General features: G+C 40.1%; 1 protein-coding gene across 1 annotated transcript in view; it reads right to left on the bottom strand.

Annotated features, from left to right (window-relative positions):
• LOC123499560 (arf-GAP domain and FG repeat-containing protein 1-like) overlaps positions 1-18937 on the bottom strand; it is a 25508-nt gene extending 6571 nt beyond the window's left edge. The window contains 7 exon segments of the mRNA XM_045247683.1: positions 809-1030; positions 4111-4195; positions 4198-4404; positions 7164-7347; positions 15555-15667; positions 16051-16144; positions 18743-18937. Coding sequence (XP_045103618.1) covers positions 809-1030; positions 4111-4195; positions 4198-4404; positions 7164-7347; positions 15555-15667; positions 16051-16144; positions 18743-18906 — 1069 coding nt within the window. The 5' untranslated portion in view covers positions 18907-18937.
• Positions 18938-19914: the final 977 nt, after the last annotated feature.

Raw genomic sequence — 19914 nt, forward strand, 5'->3', positions numbered from 1 at the left:
TGTGTGTGTGTGTGTGTGTGTGTGTGTGTGTGTGTGTGTGTGTGTGTGTGTGTGTGTGTGTGTGTGTGTGTGTGTGTGTGTGTGTGTGTGTGTAGTTATTTATGTGTGAGGGAAACAGCAAATTAAATAATATGGTGTATGTGTGTGTGTGTGTGTGTGTGTGTGTGTGTGTGTGTGTGTGTGTGTGTGTGTGTGTGTGTGTGTGTGTGTGTGTGTGTGTGTGTTTAGTTATTTTGTGTACGAGGGGAAACAGCGAATGAAATAGTGTGTTATGGTGTGTGTGTGTGTGTGTGTGTGTGTGTGTGTGTGTGTGTGTGTGTGTGTGTGTGTGTGTGTGTGTGTTTCAAGGTCAGGTAAAAGAGAGGGGGTCAAGGAAAAGTCAGGTAAAAGAGAGATGAAGTCAAGAGAGGTCAAGGGGAAATCAGGTCATGGGGAAGTCATCTCAAGGAAGGGAGTCAGGTTAAAGAGAGATCAGGTCAAGTGGAGGTGGGGTCAAGTGGAGGTGAGGTCAAGTGGAGGTGAGGTCAATGGGAGGTGAGGTCAATGGGAGGTGAGGTCAAGTGGAGGTGAGGTCAATGGGAGGTGAGGTCAAGTGGAGGTGGGGTCAATGGGAGGTGAGGTCAATGGGAGGTGAGGTCAATGGAGGTGGGGTCAAGGTCAAGTGGAGGTGAGGTCAATGGGAGGTGAGGTCAATGGGGGTGGGGTCAATGGAAGGTGGGGTCAATGGGAGGTGAGGTCAAGTGGAGGTGAGGTCAATGGGAGGTGGGGTCAATGGGAGGTGAGGTCAATGGAAGGGTTGGTGACTTACTGGTGGAGTCATTTTCCTTCTGTATCTTGAATTCCTCGTCGAGGTCCTTGAGTGCAGCGTAGCGGTCCAGCGAGGGGTTGGCGGGGGCTGGGGAGGCGCTGGCGGTGGTGTTGGGGGTGGTGGAGGTGGTGGAGGTGTTGGGTGTGAGTGGAGTGAGGGGGTTACTGGAGAATGGGAGGTGGGGGCCTGGGGGGGCTGGCCGGCTGGAGTTGGCGGTGGGCCCTGCAAGAGTGGCATTAGTGGGTGTCATGCTGGCACTGACGCCGGCCCCCTCGCCCCACCCCGGCACCACCCGCGAGGTGTTAGTGGCGGGGAGGGGGTGGAGGGGCACCGGGGGGTTAGTGAGAGGGGAGGCACGGGTGGGGCAGCTACTACTAAGGGTCCTACTGCTGTTGTTACGGCGGAACAGGCTCTTAGCGATTGGCACGGGGGAGGAAGCCACGTGGGGCAGCCCCTTGGCCTGGCACTCTGCCACATCCCGCCTCTGCTTTCTGCTTGGCACTCCTCCGACCCTGGCACCAGGTCGTCCAGCAGATGCTCCTCGTCCCGGCCCTCCTCCTGGTCTGCACACTCTCCCAGGCTCTGGTAGGACCCACAGCGCTGGGGGGAGCCCCGCCGCCCCATGGAGGACAGTAGCAGGGCCATGGTGCGGGGCGAGGCACATCCGCTGCCCCGCCGCTCCAGGGTGTGCTGGGCCAGACCAGGCAGGGAGTGGGTGCGAGTCAAGGAGCCTAGCGGCGTGGCACTCTGCCGCTGCGGGGACGGTGCTGCCGCCACCACAGCCTTCCTGCTGGCTGATGGAGATGGGGCAGCCGGGACGGAGGAGCCAAGCAACGGGTCACAGGCTTGGGGGGCCGGGGACTGTTCCTTGGCCTGGGGTGTGTTAGTGGTGGTGGGTGCGTGAGTGTCTGGGGTGTGTGGTGCAGTGTGGGTGTCTGTGGCCACCACACCACCACCACCACCCCCACCACCAACGTTAGTGGGGAAGACAAACTGAGCGCTGACCCCGGAGGCAAAGAGTGGGGTGGATGGGGTGGAGGAGCGGCCGCGGGTGAGGCAAGGCGGGAGTGTCTCCGCCATGGGGATGAGTGGAGTACCTGCGTTCACCTCATCACCCTCCAGGTCGTCCCAGGCCAGGTAGGGTGACGGGGAGCGCGTGGGGCGGTGGGTGGGGGCCAGGAAGGAGGGTGGGGGAGAAGGAGAGGAAGAGTCAGCAGGAGAGAGGGGGTACGGGGATGACCCAGCTTCAGTCTGGTCTTCTGAGGGAAAAAAATAAATCCAGCCACTTTGGGGCGAGAGGTGAGCCGGGGCATGATGAGGGAACTGGCGGGGCGGTGGGGCGAGGGGCACCTCCACGGGGCACCATCACAGAGAGAGAGAGAGAGAGAGAGAGAGAGAGAGAGAGCGATTACAGGGTCAAGCAGAATGAGGAGAGGGAGCAATGGAGGGGAGTTTGTCAAGCCAAGCTGCCTGTCTATGTACATTCTAAGCTGAATTTGAGGAAGCCAGCTGGCCTCACTATGCACCACATTCAAAAACACTGTGCTCTCTCACCACCACTGTTCTCCAAGGCCACACAGATGAACACCAGGGATCTTGAAAGTATATCTCCCATTAATACTGTACAAAACACATTAATCCATTACTAGAACCACAAAAACACCCTTAAAATCTGTGTCACTTCAAGAGCCTTATGAAACAGTGGTGTGGTGCAGAAGTGCTTTAGAATACAGGGTTTTTTTACTAAATGGTGTGGGAAAGCCAAAAGCTGCCTAATTCTAGTACCACCCACAGCCCAGTGACCCAGCACACACCCTGGACACCAATGCACAGACTAAGCTATAACTTGTGTCTATAACTGGCCGCTGGTGACAGAAGCAATGGAAAGGCAGGATGAACAGCAGACACATTATTTTGACACTCCCTCCTCCTACCATAGGCTGCACTGATTAAAGCTAAGAATTTCCTTTTTAAATAGAAGCAATATGAAGGCAGAAAAGACAGCAGACATTATTTTGACCTCCTCCTCCCTTCTCCCATACAATATTGAGGCTCCACTGATTAAAATGCTAAGAATTTCACTTTTAACCCCTTCAGTAATAGGAAGCATTTTTACCATTAATTTTGGGTGTGATTAAACAATTTTATTTACATTACAAAGGGTCTATGGAGGTCAGAAGATTAATGGCCACAGTCTTCACTATTTTAGTCCCCACATGTTTTTGAGTCTGTATAGAATCACCAAATAGTAAGCAGAATGAATATGAGAATGTGTCATGGTACTGAAGGGGTTAATAACAGAAGAAATGAGAAAAATAATAAAGCAGATAGATTATTTTGACACTCCCTCCTCACTCCTCTCTTCTCCCACACAATGTTGAGCCTCTACTAATTAAAAAAGTTCGGAATTTCACTTTTAAATAACAGAACAGAGAGAGAGAAAGGAGAAAGAATAGAAAGACAATAGATGATTTTGACCTTCCCTCCTCACTCCCCTCTTCTCTCCCAATAAACACTGCACCACCATTTACCAGGAAGCTCAAAATCTCACAACCAGAAGTAGTGGAGGGGTAAGACAGTAAAGAGTGGTATTATGACTCTGCCTCTTCATCTTGAAACTCCCCATTCACTACTCTTTCCTCCCATACAATATTTAATCTCCACTGCACCACCAGGAAGCTCAAAATTTCACAAACAGAATTAGTAGAGGAGTTAAAAAGTAAAGAGATATTTTGACTGTGCCTCTTCATCTTCATCCCCACTCACTCTCCCACACCCAACCACTCCCACTACACTCTGGAAGTCCCTGTATGTTTTTGTACTTCTGTCTTCCTACGAATTGACTTCTTTTAAGAGGGAGGTATCAAGACATTTGCTCTTAATTTTGGCTAATTCTTTACTAATCTTTAAGGGAACCAGCATTTCAAGTGGGCCTTTTTTTTATATATATTTTGTTGCCCTTGCCTGGTTTCCCTCCTGCATAAAAAAACAAGGAACTGAGAAATTCCCCCATAACTCTCCTCAAGTACCAAGAGATGAATAAAGGAAATGAGTACAAATATATAAGAAAAGAATGATTAAATGTACAAGTCAGAGTGAAAGGTGAAAATACAAAGAAATATCTGAAAAATGTACTCGTAAATAAGAGACACGGAAAAAAGATATGTACAACTCTCTCTCTCTCTCTCTCTCTCTCTCTCTCTCTCTCTCTCTCTCTCTCTCTCTCTCTCTCTCTCTCTCTCATAGTAAGAATATATACAGAAAGCCAGAGAACGACACACACACACACACACAAACCTTACCCGAAGGATTATTGACGAAGATATTAGCATTTTCAAAGTTAGCAAATGACGCTTGAGAGACGGGGGCAGCTGTGGGGCCGGAAGATGGGGCTGCTTGGCCGTGGGGGAGGCGAAGGGATCCCCGGGAGGCAGGGCGGACCGGGTAGACTGGCCGAGGTCGGAGAGAAGGTCTAATGAGGCGGAGGGACGGGGGCCGGGTAGTTTGGTGGTGTTGTTGTTGTTGTTGTTGTTTTGTGGTGGTGGGCTTGTCATGCTGGATAGACTGCTGCCGCTGCTGCTCACCGACCCTAGTGACTGTAGGGAGAGGTGAGGTCAGGATGGGGTGGGGTGGGGTGAGATGAGGTGTGGTGTGAAGAGATCAGGTGAGGTTAGGTTGGGTGGAGGTAATGTGAAGTGGGGTGAGGTGTAGTGAGGTGAGGGGTGGGGTGGGGTGAGGTTAGGATAAGTCAAGTTGGGGTTAGGTGAGATGAAGTGAGGTGAGGTGAGATGACTTTAGGTTAAGTTTGGGTGAGGTGAAGTCTGAGAGATAGAAAGAGGAAGTAGAAGAAAAAGAAGAGGAAGAAAAACAAGAATAATAAAAAGAAGAAAAGTATAAAGATATCAGAAAAAAAATGAAAATGAAAAACAAAAACATCAATACGAAACACCAACAAAACAAAACAAAAAACACCACACTACAGTATTTACGCAACCATCACAACCTTCACTGCGTAGCTTACAATAACATAAACAACTCCTACAAATAACAACACTAGATACAGGTAACTCTTGATTTACACGTGTTTAATTTAATATGCGACAGAAAAATTGTAATTAATTAAATGTACGATTGGTTTGCTTATACATAATTTGGACCACATCCCACATTCCCCCCATTATCTATTGTTTCTTATGAGAATTACAAGTTTGTTTTACACGAATTTTGAAATATGCCTCTTGGAACACATCTATCGTATAAATTGAGTTACCTGTACTGCTAATGTTTGTGTGTGTGTGTGTGTGTGTGTGTGTGTGTGTGTGTGTGTGTGTGTGTGTGTGTGTGTGTGTGTGTGTGTGAGTTTGGAGGCAAATACAAGTGTCCTAGCAAGATATATATTAAGGGGGTGAGGGGGAAGGAGAAGGGGTTAATTACTGTACGTGAGAAGCACAAGTGGTGAGGCAGGTGGTGGTGATGGTGGTGGCAGTGGTGCTTTCCTTTCTTTCTAAATAAATAAACAAAAAAATATCAACTTTCAAATAAAACTACGATTATGAACCACCACCACCACCACCACCGCCGCCACAAAAAACAAACTTGGCCGCCGCTGCCGTCACAGAGAAAGGGATTGAGGTTTGGTCGAGGGGGGTTCGTCACTTTCAAGGGCGGCAGAACAGGCATGCGTTCCCTCCACCTCCCGGACCGCGTGGCCTGCTGTGGGGAGGGGGGCCGGTGATGAGGGGGTGGTGGTGAGTCAGGGGTGAGGTAAGGGGTGTTGTGGTGGTGTTGAGATGATTGAGGTGATGAAATGTGTGTTTGTTTATTTCCTGTTTTTTTTTGTGTGGCAGGGGTGACGGGATAGTGGTGGTGGTGAGTTTAATTAAGGGGTGTTGGGGTGGTGTGTGCTGGTGTTGAGGTGATGAAGTGAGTGTGTGTCTGTGTTTCCTATGTGGTGGTGTGTCAGGGATGAGTTAAGAGGTGCTGGGGTGATGTGTGGTGGTGTTGAATTGATGACATGGGTGTGTTTCTTTTTTTTTTTTTTTTTTTTATTTTAGCAAGAGAAAGTATTTATTATTCCTTTTTCTTTCTTTTTATCTTATTTTTCCTTATCATCATCCTAGTATGTGTGTGCCCTGTTTCTAAAATGGTCATCACTCTTTCTGCTTTTCCTTTCTAAACATCTCTGTGGCCTTGGAAAACAGTCATGGAGAGACGGCAGGCATTTCTGAACACGGACCAATGACGTGAAGCAGAGATAAAGAGAAAGGAACACAAAAAACGAACATAAAAACATGACACAGAAATATAAGAAAGAGAAATGTGAATAATAAATGGAGTAACAACTAATTATTCACGCTGGAACCAGGAAAATTAAAGAACAGAAGGGCCAGAGAGAGAGATAAATGATTGCCTCTTTTGATAATACAGAAAGGAATAATTTAGCAACCTCTCCTTATATCTATTTTCACCCTCAAAACACACAAGGGAATGATAATAATGAAGAGAATAATGCAAGAGATAATGTAGCAACCCAAGACAGATTTTTTATAACCACCCTGAAGGAGACAGAAGAGAATGATAAGAATGATAATAATGAAGAGAATAATGAGATAAGTAATTTAGCAAACCAAAGACAGATTTTTTATCCACCCTCAAAACACAAGGGAGTAATGATAATGAAGAGAACAGAAGAGTCAGAGAGAGAGACAAATGACTGCCTCTTTTGATAATACAGAAAGGAATAATTTAGTGACTTCCCTTTATCTACTTTCACCCTCAAAACACACAAGGGAATAAATAATGAAGAGAACGCAGGGGCCAATGAAAGATAAATGACCATTTGCTTCGATAATACAGTAAGGAATAATTTAATAACCTCTCTTTATCTATTTTCACCCTTAAAACAACACAAGAAATAATAATAATGATAACAATGCATGAGATAGATCATTAGAAACCCAGATTTTTTTTTTCTATGTAAGACAGAAAAACAGGGAAGGACATCCAAGAATTAGAAAAAAAAAAAACCCACTGAGGTGCCAGTCCCTAAACGAATTGAATAGATAATAGCTAAAAGGGGTCTCTAGGATGAAAATAGGTAATGATAATAGATAAATGATGGCCTTCTTTGTAACGCTCTGACCATTAGTCTTTGGTGGGGTGAAGACAATGGTAATGGATAGAGAGAAGAGAAGATCGATCTATGTATAGAATTATGATGACTCTTTGTGGCTATTCTCTCTCTCTCTCTCTCTCTCTCTCTCTCTCTCTCTCTCTCTCTCTCTCTCTCTCTCTCTCTCTCTCTCTCTCTCTCTCTCTCTCTCTCTCTCTCTCTCTCTCTCTCTCTCTCTCTCACCTGGGACGCTGGAACACTGGGACGGGAGACAGAGGAGGTGGTGGTGGTAGTGGTCTGTGTCGCTGCCCCTGCCGCACCCCTGCTGGCTGTGTCGCTCCCTGGGGTGGAGGCGGCAGAGGAGGAGGCACTGGTATCCTGGTTTGGTGGCATGATCTTGAGGGCCACACTGGGGTCTATGTAGAATCTGGAGGTGGAGGAAGAGGATTTAGTGAAGTAAGGTTAGGTTAGGTTGGGTTGGGTTAGGTTAGGTTAGGTACGAGTATATGTAGGATCCAAAAGAGGGGGTTAGTAAGGTACGGTAAGGTTAGTTTAGGTTAGGTTAGGTTGGGTTGGGTTGGGTTAGGTTAGGTTAGGTTAGGTTAGGTTAACTCTTTGTAGAAACTGAAAGAAAAGGAAGGAGAATTAGTAAGGTTAGGTTAGGTAAGGCAAGGCAAGGCTAGGTTAGGTTAGGCTATGTTAGGTTAGATTTAAGTCCATATTCTGAAACATTTCCGCACTGCACCTTCACTATTTCATTTTCAAAGAGCTCTAGTTGAAGTGACACAAGTTTTTAAGGGTGTTTTGTCTCACACACACACACACACACACACACACACACACACACACACACACACACACACACACACACACACAGGGTAGGAAAGGTTACTTGAGATCAGCGTGGGAAAAACAGGAAGGTCGCTGGCCATTACCTATGTTAAGCCGACCTTACTTTGTGCCTTTGTTCCTCTTCCTTGCTCTGTCCACCCCTCATTGTCTCTCTCTCTCTCTCTCTCTCTCTCTCTCTCTCTCTCTCTCTCTCTCTCTCTCTCTCTCTCTCTCTCCTTATTCTTGTCTTTATCATCTATTTCTTCCTGTTTCTGTGTTTCTTTGTGTTTTTTTTTTTATTTGTCCTTTATTCTTCATCCTTGATCTGCCTTCATTGTCTCTCTCTGTTCCTCTTATTCTTGTCTTTATTATCTGTTTCTTCTATTTCTGTTTCTTTGTTTTTTTTTTTTTTATTTATTATCCATTATTTTTTCCTGTGTCTCTGTTTCTGTGTGTTTTTGCCTTCTTCCCTATTCATTATCCATTTTCTTCTCCTCCTCCTCTTATTCTTGTCTTTATCATCTATTTCTTTCTATTCCTACGCTTCTTTGTGTTTTTTTTTATTTTTCCCTACGTTATTTTCCATTTTTCTTCTATTCCTATCTTTATCTTCCCTCTTTATTCATTTCTTTCTATTTTCTCTGTTTATTTTGTGTGTTTTCTTCATTATGCATTTTCTTCTTTGTTTCTTTCTCTTTTCTTCTTTTATCCATTTTTTCTTCTTTCTTTCTTTCTTTCCTTTATTATTTATTTTTCTTCTTTCTTTTGTCTTTCCTTTTATCCATTTTTCTTCTTTTTTCTCTTTCTTTCTTTTCCCATTATCCATTTTTTCTCTTCTTTCTTTCTTTCTTTCTTTTTCCTCTTTTATTCATTTTCTTCTTTCTTTCTCTTTCTTTTTTCCTTTATTACACATTTTTCTTCTTTGTTTCTATCTTTTCTTCTTTTTCTTCTTCCTCCTCCTCTCTCATCTTTTTTCATCTCTCCTTCTCTTCTTCTTCTTCTTCTTCTTCTTCTTCCTTCTTTATTCATTTCTTTCTATTTCCTCTGTTTATTTGTGTATCTTTTCAGTTTTTTTCTTTCATCCATTTTCTTCTATTTCTTTTTCCTTTTCTTTCCTTTCTCTTTTTTTTCTTTTTTCTTTTCTTTATCCACTTATTTTTCTTTAGTTTTTTTTTTCTTTCTCTATTATTAATTTTTCTCTTCCATTTTCTTTCTTGGTTCTTCCTTTTCCACTTTTATTTTTTTCCTGTTTCTCTTTTGTTTCTACGTTCTCCATCTTTTCTTTTTTTTCCCTAATTCTTTTTTTTTCTCCATTTTCTCATTCTTTATCCATTTCTTCCTTATTCCCTCACTTCTGTTTTAAATTCTAACTTCTTCTTCTTTCATTATCAATTTTTTTCTTTTTCCTTTATTTCCTTATTTTTTTCTCTTCTTATTTCTCTATTTTTGTTTTTCTTATTGGTTATTTTAATTATTCCCTTTATTCCTTATCCAGTTCTTTTATTTATTCAATTTTCTAATAATCTTTCATATTTTCCTAAAGTCTTTTTTCCTCCTAATACTTATCTTTATATAATTCTTGCTAATATTTTCCTTATTTTTTTTACTTTCCTTCCTTTTTCCTTCCTTCCTTCCTTCCTTCCTTCCTTCCTTCCTTCCTTCTTTTATTTTTACTTAATATATTCTGGCACATTATACATATTCTTCAATAAATCTCTCTCTACACACACACACACACACACACACACACACACACACACAGTACCTTGGCATTTTCACAAGGGTTCACATCAAAAAGAGCTAGTCAGAGAGAGAGAGAGAGAGAGAGAGAGAGAGAGAGAGAGAGAGAGAGAGAGAGAGAGAGAGAGAGAGAGTAGTATCTATAATTAATGTCTACTACTACTACTACTACTACTACTACTACTACTACTACTACTACTACCACCACCACCACCACCACCACCACCACCAATTAGCATAAAAAAACAATAAAAGACAAAAAAACAAACAAAACAAACACACCCCAAAGGACACCAAAGGACACTAGCACCCATGCAACACCCCAGCACCCTCCCCAGCACCACCCCACCCCCCAAACACCTCCCCCCCAACACCCCCTTTGAAGGATTATGTTCACTTGTTACATGATCTATTGATGGCTGGCAGAGGAGGGTAGGGAAGGGGAGGGGGTGGGGGGTGTTAGGCAAGGTTATTGTAGGGTTAAAGGGACAGAGGGGTGATGGTGGGGGTATGGGGGGTGTATGGGAGGGTGTGATAGGAGGGAGGGTTTAGTATGGGGGGGTGTTGAAATGTTGGATAAGGTAGTGTGTGTGTGTGTGTGTGTGTGTGTGTGTGTGTGTGTGTGTGTGTGTGTAGGGGAATTGTTCTCTCTCTCTCTCTCTCTCTCTCTCTCTCTCTCTCTCTCTCTCTCTCTGTTGTTTACGTTGTGAGTTTGTTTATGCCCTTCAAATTACGAGGAAATGAAGACACATAGTACTTTTCGTCCTCAGTGTGTACTCTCTCTCTCTCTCTCTCTCTCTCTCTCTCTCTCTCTCTCTCTCTCTCTCTTTTCCTGGTTCATAATTTCATCACTATTACAACTATTTGGTACACAAGTCCTCTCCTCTCTCATTGCACCACCAACACCACCACCACCACCACATGTCCGTTCATAATTCCATCCTCATGTCTTTTCCTGTTTTCTCTGAGTCTTTCCACTGCTTCTGTCCTTTTGACCCCTTCAGTACTGGGACACATTTTTACCTTGAGATTTGTGTACCATTAAACCATTTTATTGACATTAGCAAGGGTCTATGGAGGTCACAAGATTAATGGCCACGGTCTTCACTACTTTAACCCCTTCAGTACTGGGACACATTGTTACCTTGAGATTTGTGTACCATTAAACCATTTTATTGACATTAGCAAGGGTCTATGGAGGTCACAAGATTAATGGCCACGGTCTTCACTACTTTAACCCCTTCAGTACTGGGACACATTGTTACCTTGAGATTTGTGTACCATTAAACCATTTTATTGACATTAGCAAGGGTCTATGGAGGTCACAAGATTAATGGCCACGGTCTTCACTACTTTAACCCCTTCAGTACTGGGACACATTGTTACCTTGAGATTTGTGTACCATTAGACCATTTTATTGACATTAGGAAGGGTCTATGGAGGTCACAAGATTAATGGCCATAGTCTTCACTATTTTAACACCCCACATGAGTTTCTGAAGGTGTGTAAAATCAGAACAGTATGCAGAATGAATATAGAAATGTGTTATGGTACTGAAGGTGTTTAATTAAAGAGAGGTAGCCAGGTGTATCTCTCTCTCTCTCTCTCTCTCTCTCTCTCTCTCTCTCTCTCTCTCTCTCTCTCTCTCTCTTTTATTTATTTACTGTATTAATTTATTCATTTCTTTTATCATATTCTTGTTTCAATTCCCTGTAACTTTTTTATCCAATTTTTTGTGAATGGTTTTTGTTAATATAATGATAATAACACTTTTTCCTGTTTTTTTTTCTTCTTCTATTTCTCTTCTTTCTTTTTATTGTTTTATTTACTATATTTATTGATCCATCTCTTTTTATCATATTCTCCTTCAATTCCCGATAAGTTTTACGATTATTATTTATTTATTTTTTTTTGAAGGGTTGTTGTTAGTGTAGTGACGATACCTTTACTCACTTTTTTGCTTTATATTTGTTTTATTTATTTATTTATTCATGTATTTATTTCTTCATTTTTCATTTCCATTTTTTTTTCAATCTTGTTATTTTTTTGTTTTTCATTTTTTGGTTTTTGTTTTATTTATCTATTTCTTTATTTTTGTTTTTTTTTGTTTATCTTCGTTTTTTTTTTCAATCTTGGTAGTTTTTTTTGTTTTTTCAGCTTTTCTTTATTTTATTTTCATTTCTAGTTTTATTTTTTTTTGTTTTTCCAGCTTTTACCTATTTTTTTATTTCATTTTCATTTGTTTTATTTTTTGTATTCTAGCTTTTATTTATTCATTCAATCATCTATTTGTTTTTTCATTTATCATTTCCTTTTCAATGATTTTCCTACTACTACTACTACTACTACTACTACTACTACTACTACCAACAATAACAACAACAATAACATTTCTGAGTACAAAAAAATGGCGAAAACAACACAACTTTTCCAATTTTCCGTCTATTTCTCACCACAAACACCTTTCACCAACAAGAACAAGGAATCAGAACCACCACTGACTCACACAACCTTACCTGAAGCAACACACACACACACACACACACACACACACACACACACACACACACACACACTTCCCCTACACCATCACATCATCAACTAACCCATACCAGATGCAATGCGAATAGATACACACACACACACACACACACACACACACACACACACACACTCTTCTCCAGCACTGTCACACCATTAGCCAACTCACCAAACCTTACCACAAGCAATAGAGAGAGAGACACGCACATACAACCTTCCCCAGCACTGTCACACCATTAACTGACTCACCTAACTGTATTGTACTGTCCCATACACACACAAGCTCCGCCTCTTGACAGTAAACTCCGCCCTCTTTTTTTTTCTCAAAGCTCTGCCTCTCTCTGTCTTTCGATGATGCAATAGTGCCCTACCTTGGATGTCAGGCTGTGTGGAGGTGTGGGGGGATGAGGAAGGGTGGATGGGGTGTGTGTGAGGGTTTGGGGGCGTGTGAGGGAAGCTGGTATGGGTGGGAAGGTGATTCATGCTGTTCTCAGGGTAGTTTAATAAGGTTTCTGTGTGATTAGTAAAGAGAAATGCTGAAAAAATACTGTTATTTATGTTGCTTATTTGTATGGTGTGTAGAAATGGTGTTTTAATGGCTGGTGAAGACATAACAAGAATTTTGGATGATTAAAGAAAAAATGCTAATAAAATGTAATTGTTTATTTGTATGGTGTGTATGATGTTTTTGTGACTGAAAAAAAAAACACTATTAAAGAACTAGTTTATTTCTGTGGCCTTGTCTGTAGTCTGTGGAAATTTTTTTTTTTTTTTATGACGTGAAAATTTGATAACATTTCTGTATTAGTAAAGAAAAACATTATTTATTATGCAACTATTTACTTCTGTGGCTTCCTGAAATGGTGTGTTTGTGATTGTGGTGATAGTTTGACAAGATTTCTGTATAATTAGTAAAGAAATATAAATGTGATTGTTTATGTCTGTAGCCTGCAGAAAGTGTTTTTGTGACTGGTAAAAATTTAAGAAAACACTAATAAAAATGTGACTGTTTCCTTCTGTGGCCTGTGGAAATGGTGCTTCTATGACTGTGGTGAGGATTTAACAAGATTTTTGTATAAATAGTAAAGAAATACATTAATTATTACAATTGCTTATTTTTGTGGTCTAGAAATGGTGTTTTTATGACTGTGGTGAAAATTTAACAAGATTTCTGTATGATGAGTAAAGAAATATACTAAATAATAATGTGTTTGTTTCCTTCTGTGGTGTGTAGAAATGGTGTTTGGTGCTTGTGGTGAAAATTTAACAAAAATTTTGGATAATTATCATAAAAAAAAAAAAAAAACTGACAAAATGTGATTGCTTATATTTGTGGCTTCTAGAAATTATGTTTTTGTGACTGTGGTAAAAACTGAACAAGAGAATGATTAGTAAAGAAGAACATTAATAAAATGTGACTGTTTCCTTCTGTGGCTGTGGAAATTGTGTTTTTATGACTGTGATGGAAATTTAACAAGATTTCTGAATGATATGTAAAGAAGAACACTAATAAAAAATGTGATTGTTTCCTTCTGTGGCCTGTGGAAATAGTGTTTTAAGACTGTGATGAAGATTTACCAAGATTTCTGCATAACTAGCAAAGATGAACACTAATAAAAATGTGATAATTTATGTGTGTAGCCTGCAGAAATAGTGTTTTTGTGACTGTGATGAAAACTGAACAAGATTTCTGTACGACCAACAAAGAACACTAATAGAAATGTAACTAAAAAGTCCTCAGTGTATAGAGAAACAGTACATAAGGTGCAGATGTGAGAGGATGTAAGGATGGAATGTCAAGGATAAAGGATGCTGGGTATCTCATCTAACCTAACCTTCTCTAAACTCAGGAATTCCCCACCTTCCTCTCGATTTCGTCCCGGCTTGAAGTGTTTGACGAGGGAGCTTTCAGAAACAAGGAAGCAGAACCATCACTATATCATCTTCAGTATTCAGTGAGTCTCTTTCCATCACTTACAGAGGTTTCAAGACTTATCCTTCAGTATTCAATCTCTTTCTATCACTTTAAAAAGGTTTCAATACTTATCCTTCAATATTCAATCTCTTTCTATCACTTTAAAATGTTTCAATACTTATCCTTCAGTATTTAATCTCTTTCTCTCACTTTAAAACGTTCCAAGACTCTTAACATAACATAACATAAATAATAGGATAACAAAGGGCCACCAGGGCCCATCTAGGTTATCCTGTACCAGTCGCACAGCGACCTCGTCATCAGTACTTATCCGTTGAATTCAAGTCAATCTCTTTCTATCACTTTAAAACGTTCCAAGACTTATCCTTTAGTATTCAATCTCTTTCTATCACTCAAAAAGGTTTTCAAGACACTTACCATTCAACACTAAGTCTCTTTCTATTAATTAAAAAGGTTTCAAGACAATCACCTTCCAATATTCAATTTCTTTCTATCACTTAAAAAGGCTCCAAGACTCTTATCTTTCAATGATTCTCTTCTCTCTTTTGGGAATAATACATCAGTGGGATTATCTTCTTTTTTATTGTTTTCTTTGTCTAGTGACCTTATTGCATTTAAAAATAATAAATAAATACAAAGTGCAAAGTTAATCCTATGAACATTTTTCAATATTCAATGATTCTGTCCTCTCTCTTTTACGATTGGTACCTCAGTGGGGTTATTTTTCTTCTTTTTATTGTTCCCCTTGTCTCGTGACGTTCGTGCATTCAAAATAAATAAATACCATATCCTTCAATATTCGATGATTCTCTTGTCTTTTGGGGGACTAACACCTCAGTGGGGCTATTTTTCTTCTTTTTTATTGTTCCCCTTGTCTCATGACCTTCATGCATTCAAAATAAATAAATACCATATCCTTCAATATTCGATGATTCTCTTGTCTTTTTGGGGACTAACACCTCAGTGGGGCTATTTTCTTTCCCTTGCCTAGTGACCTTACAATAAAAAGGAGAAAATGGAAAGTGAACCCTGTCAGCATTTGTCAGTATTCAATAGTATCTTAGTATCTCTGTGTAATTATTTCCTTTCTCTTATTTCTTCATTTTCCTTACAATAAAAAAGATAAAGCATGTGCCGTCCCAGCATCCTGTTAGTGTGTGTTGGACGGGATGTATAGGATGTTTGGTAATGTCGAGATAACCACTAATGATAACACAGGCATTGCTACTCATCTCTTACTAAACCACTGAGGAAAGCATGGAAGATGGTACACAGACAGACAGACAGACAGACAGGCATTGCTACTCATCTCTTACTAACTCTTTAAATCCCTCATCTTGTGTGTTACCGATGGGATAAATGCATACACAGGTACAAAATTTATCTGGTGTAAAAATGAGAGGAAAACATGACAAACAGACAGACAGACATTGCAACTTAATCAATTACCAAATTCCTCAACAGACATTAAAACTCATCTCTCTAGAAAAAACAAAAAGAAAAGAAGAAAAACAAATCTCACACATCAATTATCAACGCAAGAAAAATGACGCCAAAAACAGACAGACAGACACTTGCACACTCACCTCTTCTTCTCGTATTTAGTGATCATGAAATCCCTGATCTTGTGTTCATCTTTGGTGTCGGGGAAAGGGGTCAGCTTAGGGTCGTACAGTCCCAGCCACACCGCACTGCAGTACTGTGAGGGACGGAGACGGAGAGAGAGGTGTGAAAGATCTGGGGGTGGTTGTAAATACACTTATATTAGGACTGTCTAGCATTGGAGAGAGAGAGAGAGAGAGAGAGAGAGAGAGAGAGAGAGAGAGAGAGAGAGAGAATTGAAAAAAAAAAGACAAGAAAGATAAGAAAAACAGACACACAGACATTAACAGAAACAGAAAAAAAAAAAAAAAAAAAAAAAAAAGGAAAACAAGAATGAGAAAGATTAAAAAATAAAGAAAAACAAGAAAAAAGACAGACAGACAGACAGACAGAATAAAAATGACAAAGATAAAAAGACTGACAAGAAAAAAAAAAAAAAATCTGACATACATACATACATACAGACAGACAGACACTGACCTGGTTACCCCTGGACTTAATGAGGTCAATCTCCTCTTGGGTAAAGCTGGCCATGGAGATTGACTTGACTCGGTGGGGCGGATTGAGGCCTCGGCTGTGTGGGGGACAGAACACAGCAAAGATGAGGTTGGGTTGGGTTAGGTTAGGTTGGGTTGGGTTGGGTTCTGTTAAAATTAGGTTTAGAAGGATTGAATTAGGTGGGGTTAGGTTAGGTTAGGTTAGGTTGGGTTGGGTTAGGGTTAAGGTTTAGTTAGGCTAGGTTAGATTTGGTTGGGTTGGGTTAGTTTAGGTAAGGTTGGGTTGGGTTAGGTTAAACAATAAGCAAAATATAACCCCAAGTTAGATTAAAACAGTTAGATTGGCTTGGGTTTGGGTTGGGTTGGATTGGATTAGGTTAGGTTAGGTGAGGTTAAATGATAAACAAAATATGACCCGAATTTATATTAAAACACTGCCCTCCTTTGGTTAGGTTGGGTTGGGTTAGGTTAGGTTAGGGATAGGTTGGGTTAGGTTAGTTAAGATTAGATTTGATAAAGTTAGGTTAGGTTAGACATCTCAGTGGCCCTTTTTCTTATAGTAATTTTTCTTTCTTTCTTTTTTTTCTCTCTTTGTTACCTTTGCCGTTGCTCTTCCTACATAGAAAAAAAAAAATTGGTGTTTATACAGTTAAAAGAAGAAAATGTCAGGTTAGATTAAATTACCAAAAAAATATGAAACATGGCTATGTGAGAAAGAGAGAGAGAGAGAGAGAGAGAGAGAGAGAGAGAGAGAGAGAGAGAGAGAGAGAGAGAGAAATAGGCAAGATAATGTGTGTGGAATGCAGTGTTATCTGATTACAACCTTGATAAATGTGGAGGCTTTCTGAAGCAAAAATCTAGATAAGCTTTTGCACCTGCAGGAAATGTAGATATGTTAATCCCTTCAGTACCTTGACACATTTCCATACTCACTCTGGTGACAGCTGATTTTATACAGCTTCAGAAACTTATGTGAGGGATTAAAATAGTGAAGACTGTGGCCAGTAATCTTGTGACCTCCATAGACCCTTCCTAATATCAATGAAATGGTCTAATTGTACACAAATCTCAAGGTAAAAATGTGTCCCAGTACTGAAAGACATTGACATTAGGGAGGGTCTATGGAGGTCAGAGGATTAATGGCCACAGCCTTCACTATTTCAATACTGAGATGCATTTTTACCATGAGTTTTGTATACCATTAAACCATTTTATTGACATTAGGAAGGGTATATGAACCTCAGAAGATTAATGGCCACACTCTTCAATATTTCAACCCCTTCAGTACTAGGACACATTTTTACTCTGACATTTGTGTACAATTAAACCTTTTCATTTACACTAAGGAGGGTCTATGTCAGTCAGGAGATTAATGGCTAGAATCTTCACTGTTTTAATACCCCACACGAGTTTCTGAAGCTGTATAAAATCACCAAATAGTCACCAGAATGAATATAGAAACACGTTATGGTACTGCAGGAGTTAATGGCCAGTCTCCTTATAGATCCGACAGAGTTAGCCAAAAAGAAAGGGATAAATGTCTTGTTTCCTGTTGATCAATACAAGGAAAGACTGTTTTCCTCAAGATACGACAACATCTATTTTCCTCTCATCCCGACACCCAGCGGCCAGTTTAGAATAGACAGATTATAGCAAAAGCACCTCGTATCGGACACACACAAAACACGAACGAAAGATAGAAGCGAAATTATAAAAACAGCGCTGAATGAGAAGCAGGATAATGAATAAATGAAGGAAGCAGAAGACACAGAAAAGAAGGAAGAAGGGAAACACAAGAAGAAGGAAATGAGACGAAAAAGATGAAAGGTAGAAAGAAGCAAAATGATAAAAACAGCGCTGAAATAGAAGCAGGATAATGAATAAATGAAGGAAGCAGAAGACACAGAATAGAAGGAAGAAGGGAAACACAAGAAGAAGAAGGAAATGAGACAAAAGAGAGGAAAGATAGATAATAAGATATGCATAAGAGCAGAAATAGAAAAACGAAGAGAAATAAAATGAAGATAAACAGAATTGAAAGGAGAACAAGAAAGAGACGAAAATAGAGAAAAACAATGAAATAAAAACAAACAGAAAAAAATGAATAGAAACACAACGAAGAAATAAAACAAAGGACTAAATAAATAAAGATACAAAAAAGACATAATAGAAAGAGAGAACAAGAACAAGACACAGAAATAAACAAAACTAAATAAAAGCAGAAATAGAAAAAAAAAGAAAGATAAAGACGAAAAAAAATAAAAATAGATTAAATAAATTAAAATATACAAAAGAAAGAGAGAGAGAAAGAACAAGAACAAGACACAAATAAACAAAATAAAATCAGAAATAGAGAAAAAACGAAGATAAACAAGACGAAAAGAAATAAAAAATGGACTAAATAAATAAATACACATAAGAAAGAGAGACAGAATAGAGAGAGAACTAGAAATAAACAAAACAACTAAATAAAAGCAGAAAGAGAAAAAAACGAAGATAAACAAGACGAAAAGAAATAAAAAAAAGAACGAAATGAATAAACACAAATACAAAACAAGAGACAGAATAGAAAAATAACACGAACAAACGAGAGAAAGACACAAAATAACAAATAAACGAAGGAAACAAGCAGAAGCAGCAGCAGCAGAACCACCACCACCACCACCACCACTTACAGCAGGCCGGAGCAGGAGGTACAGACAAACGACCCTATAGTCATGTTAATATAGGTCGTCCCTCGCTGCCGACAGTCGAAGCAGGTCCTGTTGGCTTCAAGGGCGCCCTGTTCACGCAGCACCCTCAGGTTCCTCTCCTCTTGCTTCCTCCTGCTTGTGGCCATGTTTGGTGGCTTGTCCTCACTGCTGCCCTCTTTAACTCTTCAGAAATTCAACCTTCTCTCTCTATTTTCTCTGATTTTTTTAGGGTTTCTAAGGCTTAAATTGCGGTGTTTTTGTGTTTTGTATTGTTTTAGGGTGTTGTGGTGTGGTTTTGAGTGTTGCTTTATTGGTTTGGGTTGTGTTTCCATCAGCTGTTAATATATTGCTGGAACCTTGAATGTCAGCGGGAGGGATTGGTCTCTGCAACAGCTCACTTTTACGCTGTTTTTGTATAGAATGCCTTCATTTCTCACTTATTTCCTTCACATATCGTAGTTCTATCTCACCTTCCTCAGTGTACAAACCATACTTTTCATTTCTTTATATTTTCTATCTTCCCAACTGCCCACTTCAATTTTTATGAACTTCATTCATTTTTTGACTAATTTTGCCTTATCAGTGATATTTTCCTTTTATATCTATCATTTACAAGTATTTTTTTCATATCCTTTCCTTTCTGTCTTCCTAAATACCCCTTTTCTTCTGTTTATGTCTTTTAGTCGCTTATTTGGTCATTTACCCCTTTAGCGACTCATTTCATACCATTAATCCTTTTCCTTCTCCAATTTCTATTCAGTGCAGTGAATTGGGAGGGAGGGACAAGCAGGTGGCAATATCCAGGGTCATTTTAGGGGAGGCATTCTTAGGGAAGGGTGTGATCTATTTTTGGCTCTGCTGGGAGTAACTACGCAACTCAGCTACATACATTACGTGTGGCTTGAAGCTTATGTAAAATGCACAATTAGACAGGGAAGATATTAATTGTTTTATCTTTTTTTATAACATGAGGTTGTTTATTTTGTCTGTTTATTTTCTTTTCCGTTTTCTCTCTCCGCAAGTTGATTGGCATGGTTTAATGAATGTGTTGGTTGCCACGTGCAGTCATCACTTGCTCACATGCACCGCAGCTGACACGAGGAAAAAAAAGCTTGTACACATACTACTACGCAGAGAGAGAGAGAGAGAGAGAG

The sequence above is a fragment of the Portunus trituberculatus genome, chromosome 8 (assembly GCF_017591435.1).
Source record: "Portunus trituberculatus isolate SZX2019 chromosome 8, ASM1759143v1, whole genome shotgun sequence".
In the NCBI taxonomy this organism is placed as follows: Eukaryota; Metazoa; Arthropoda; class Malacostraca; order Decapoda; family Portunidae; genus Portunus; species Portunus trituberculatus.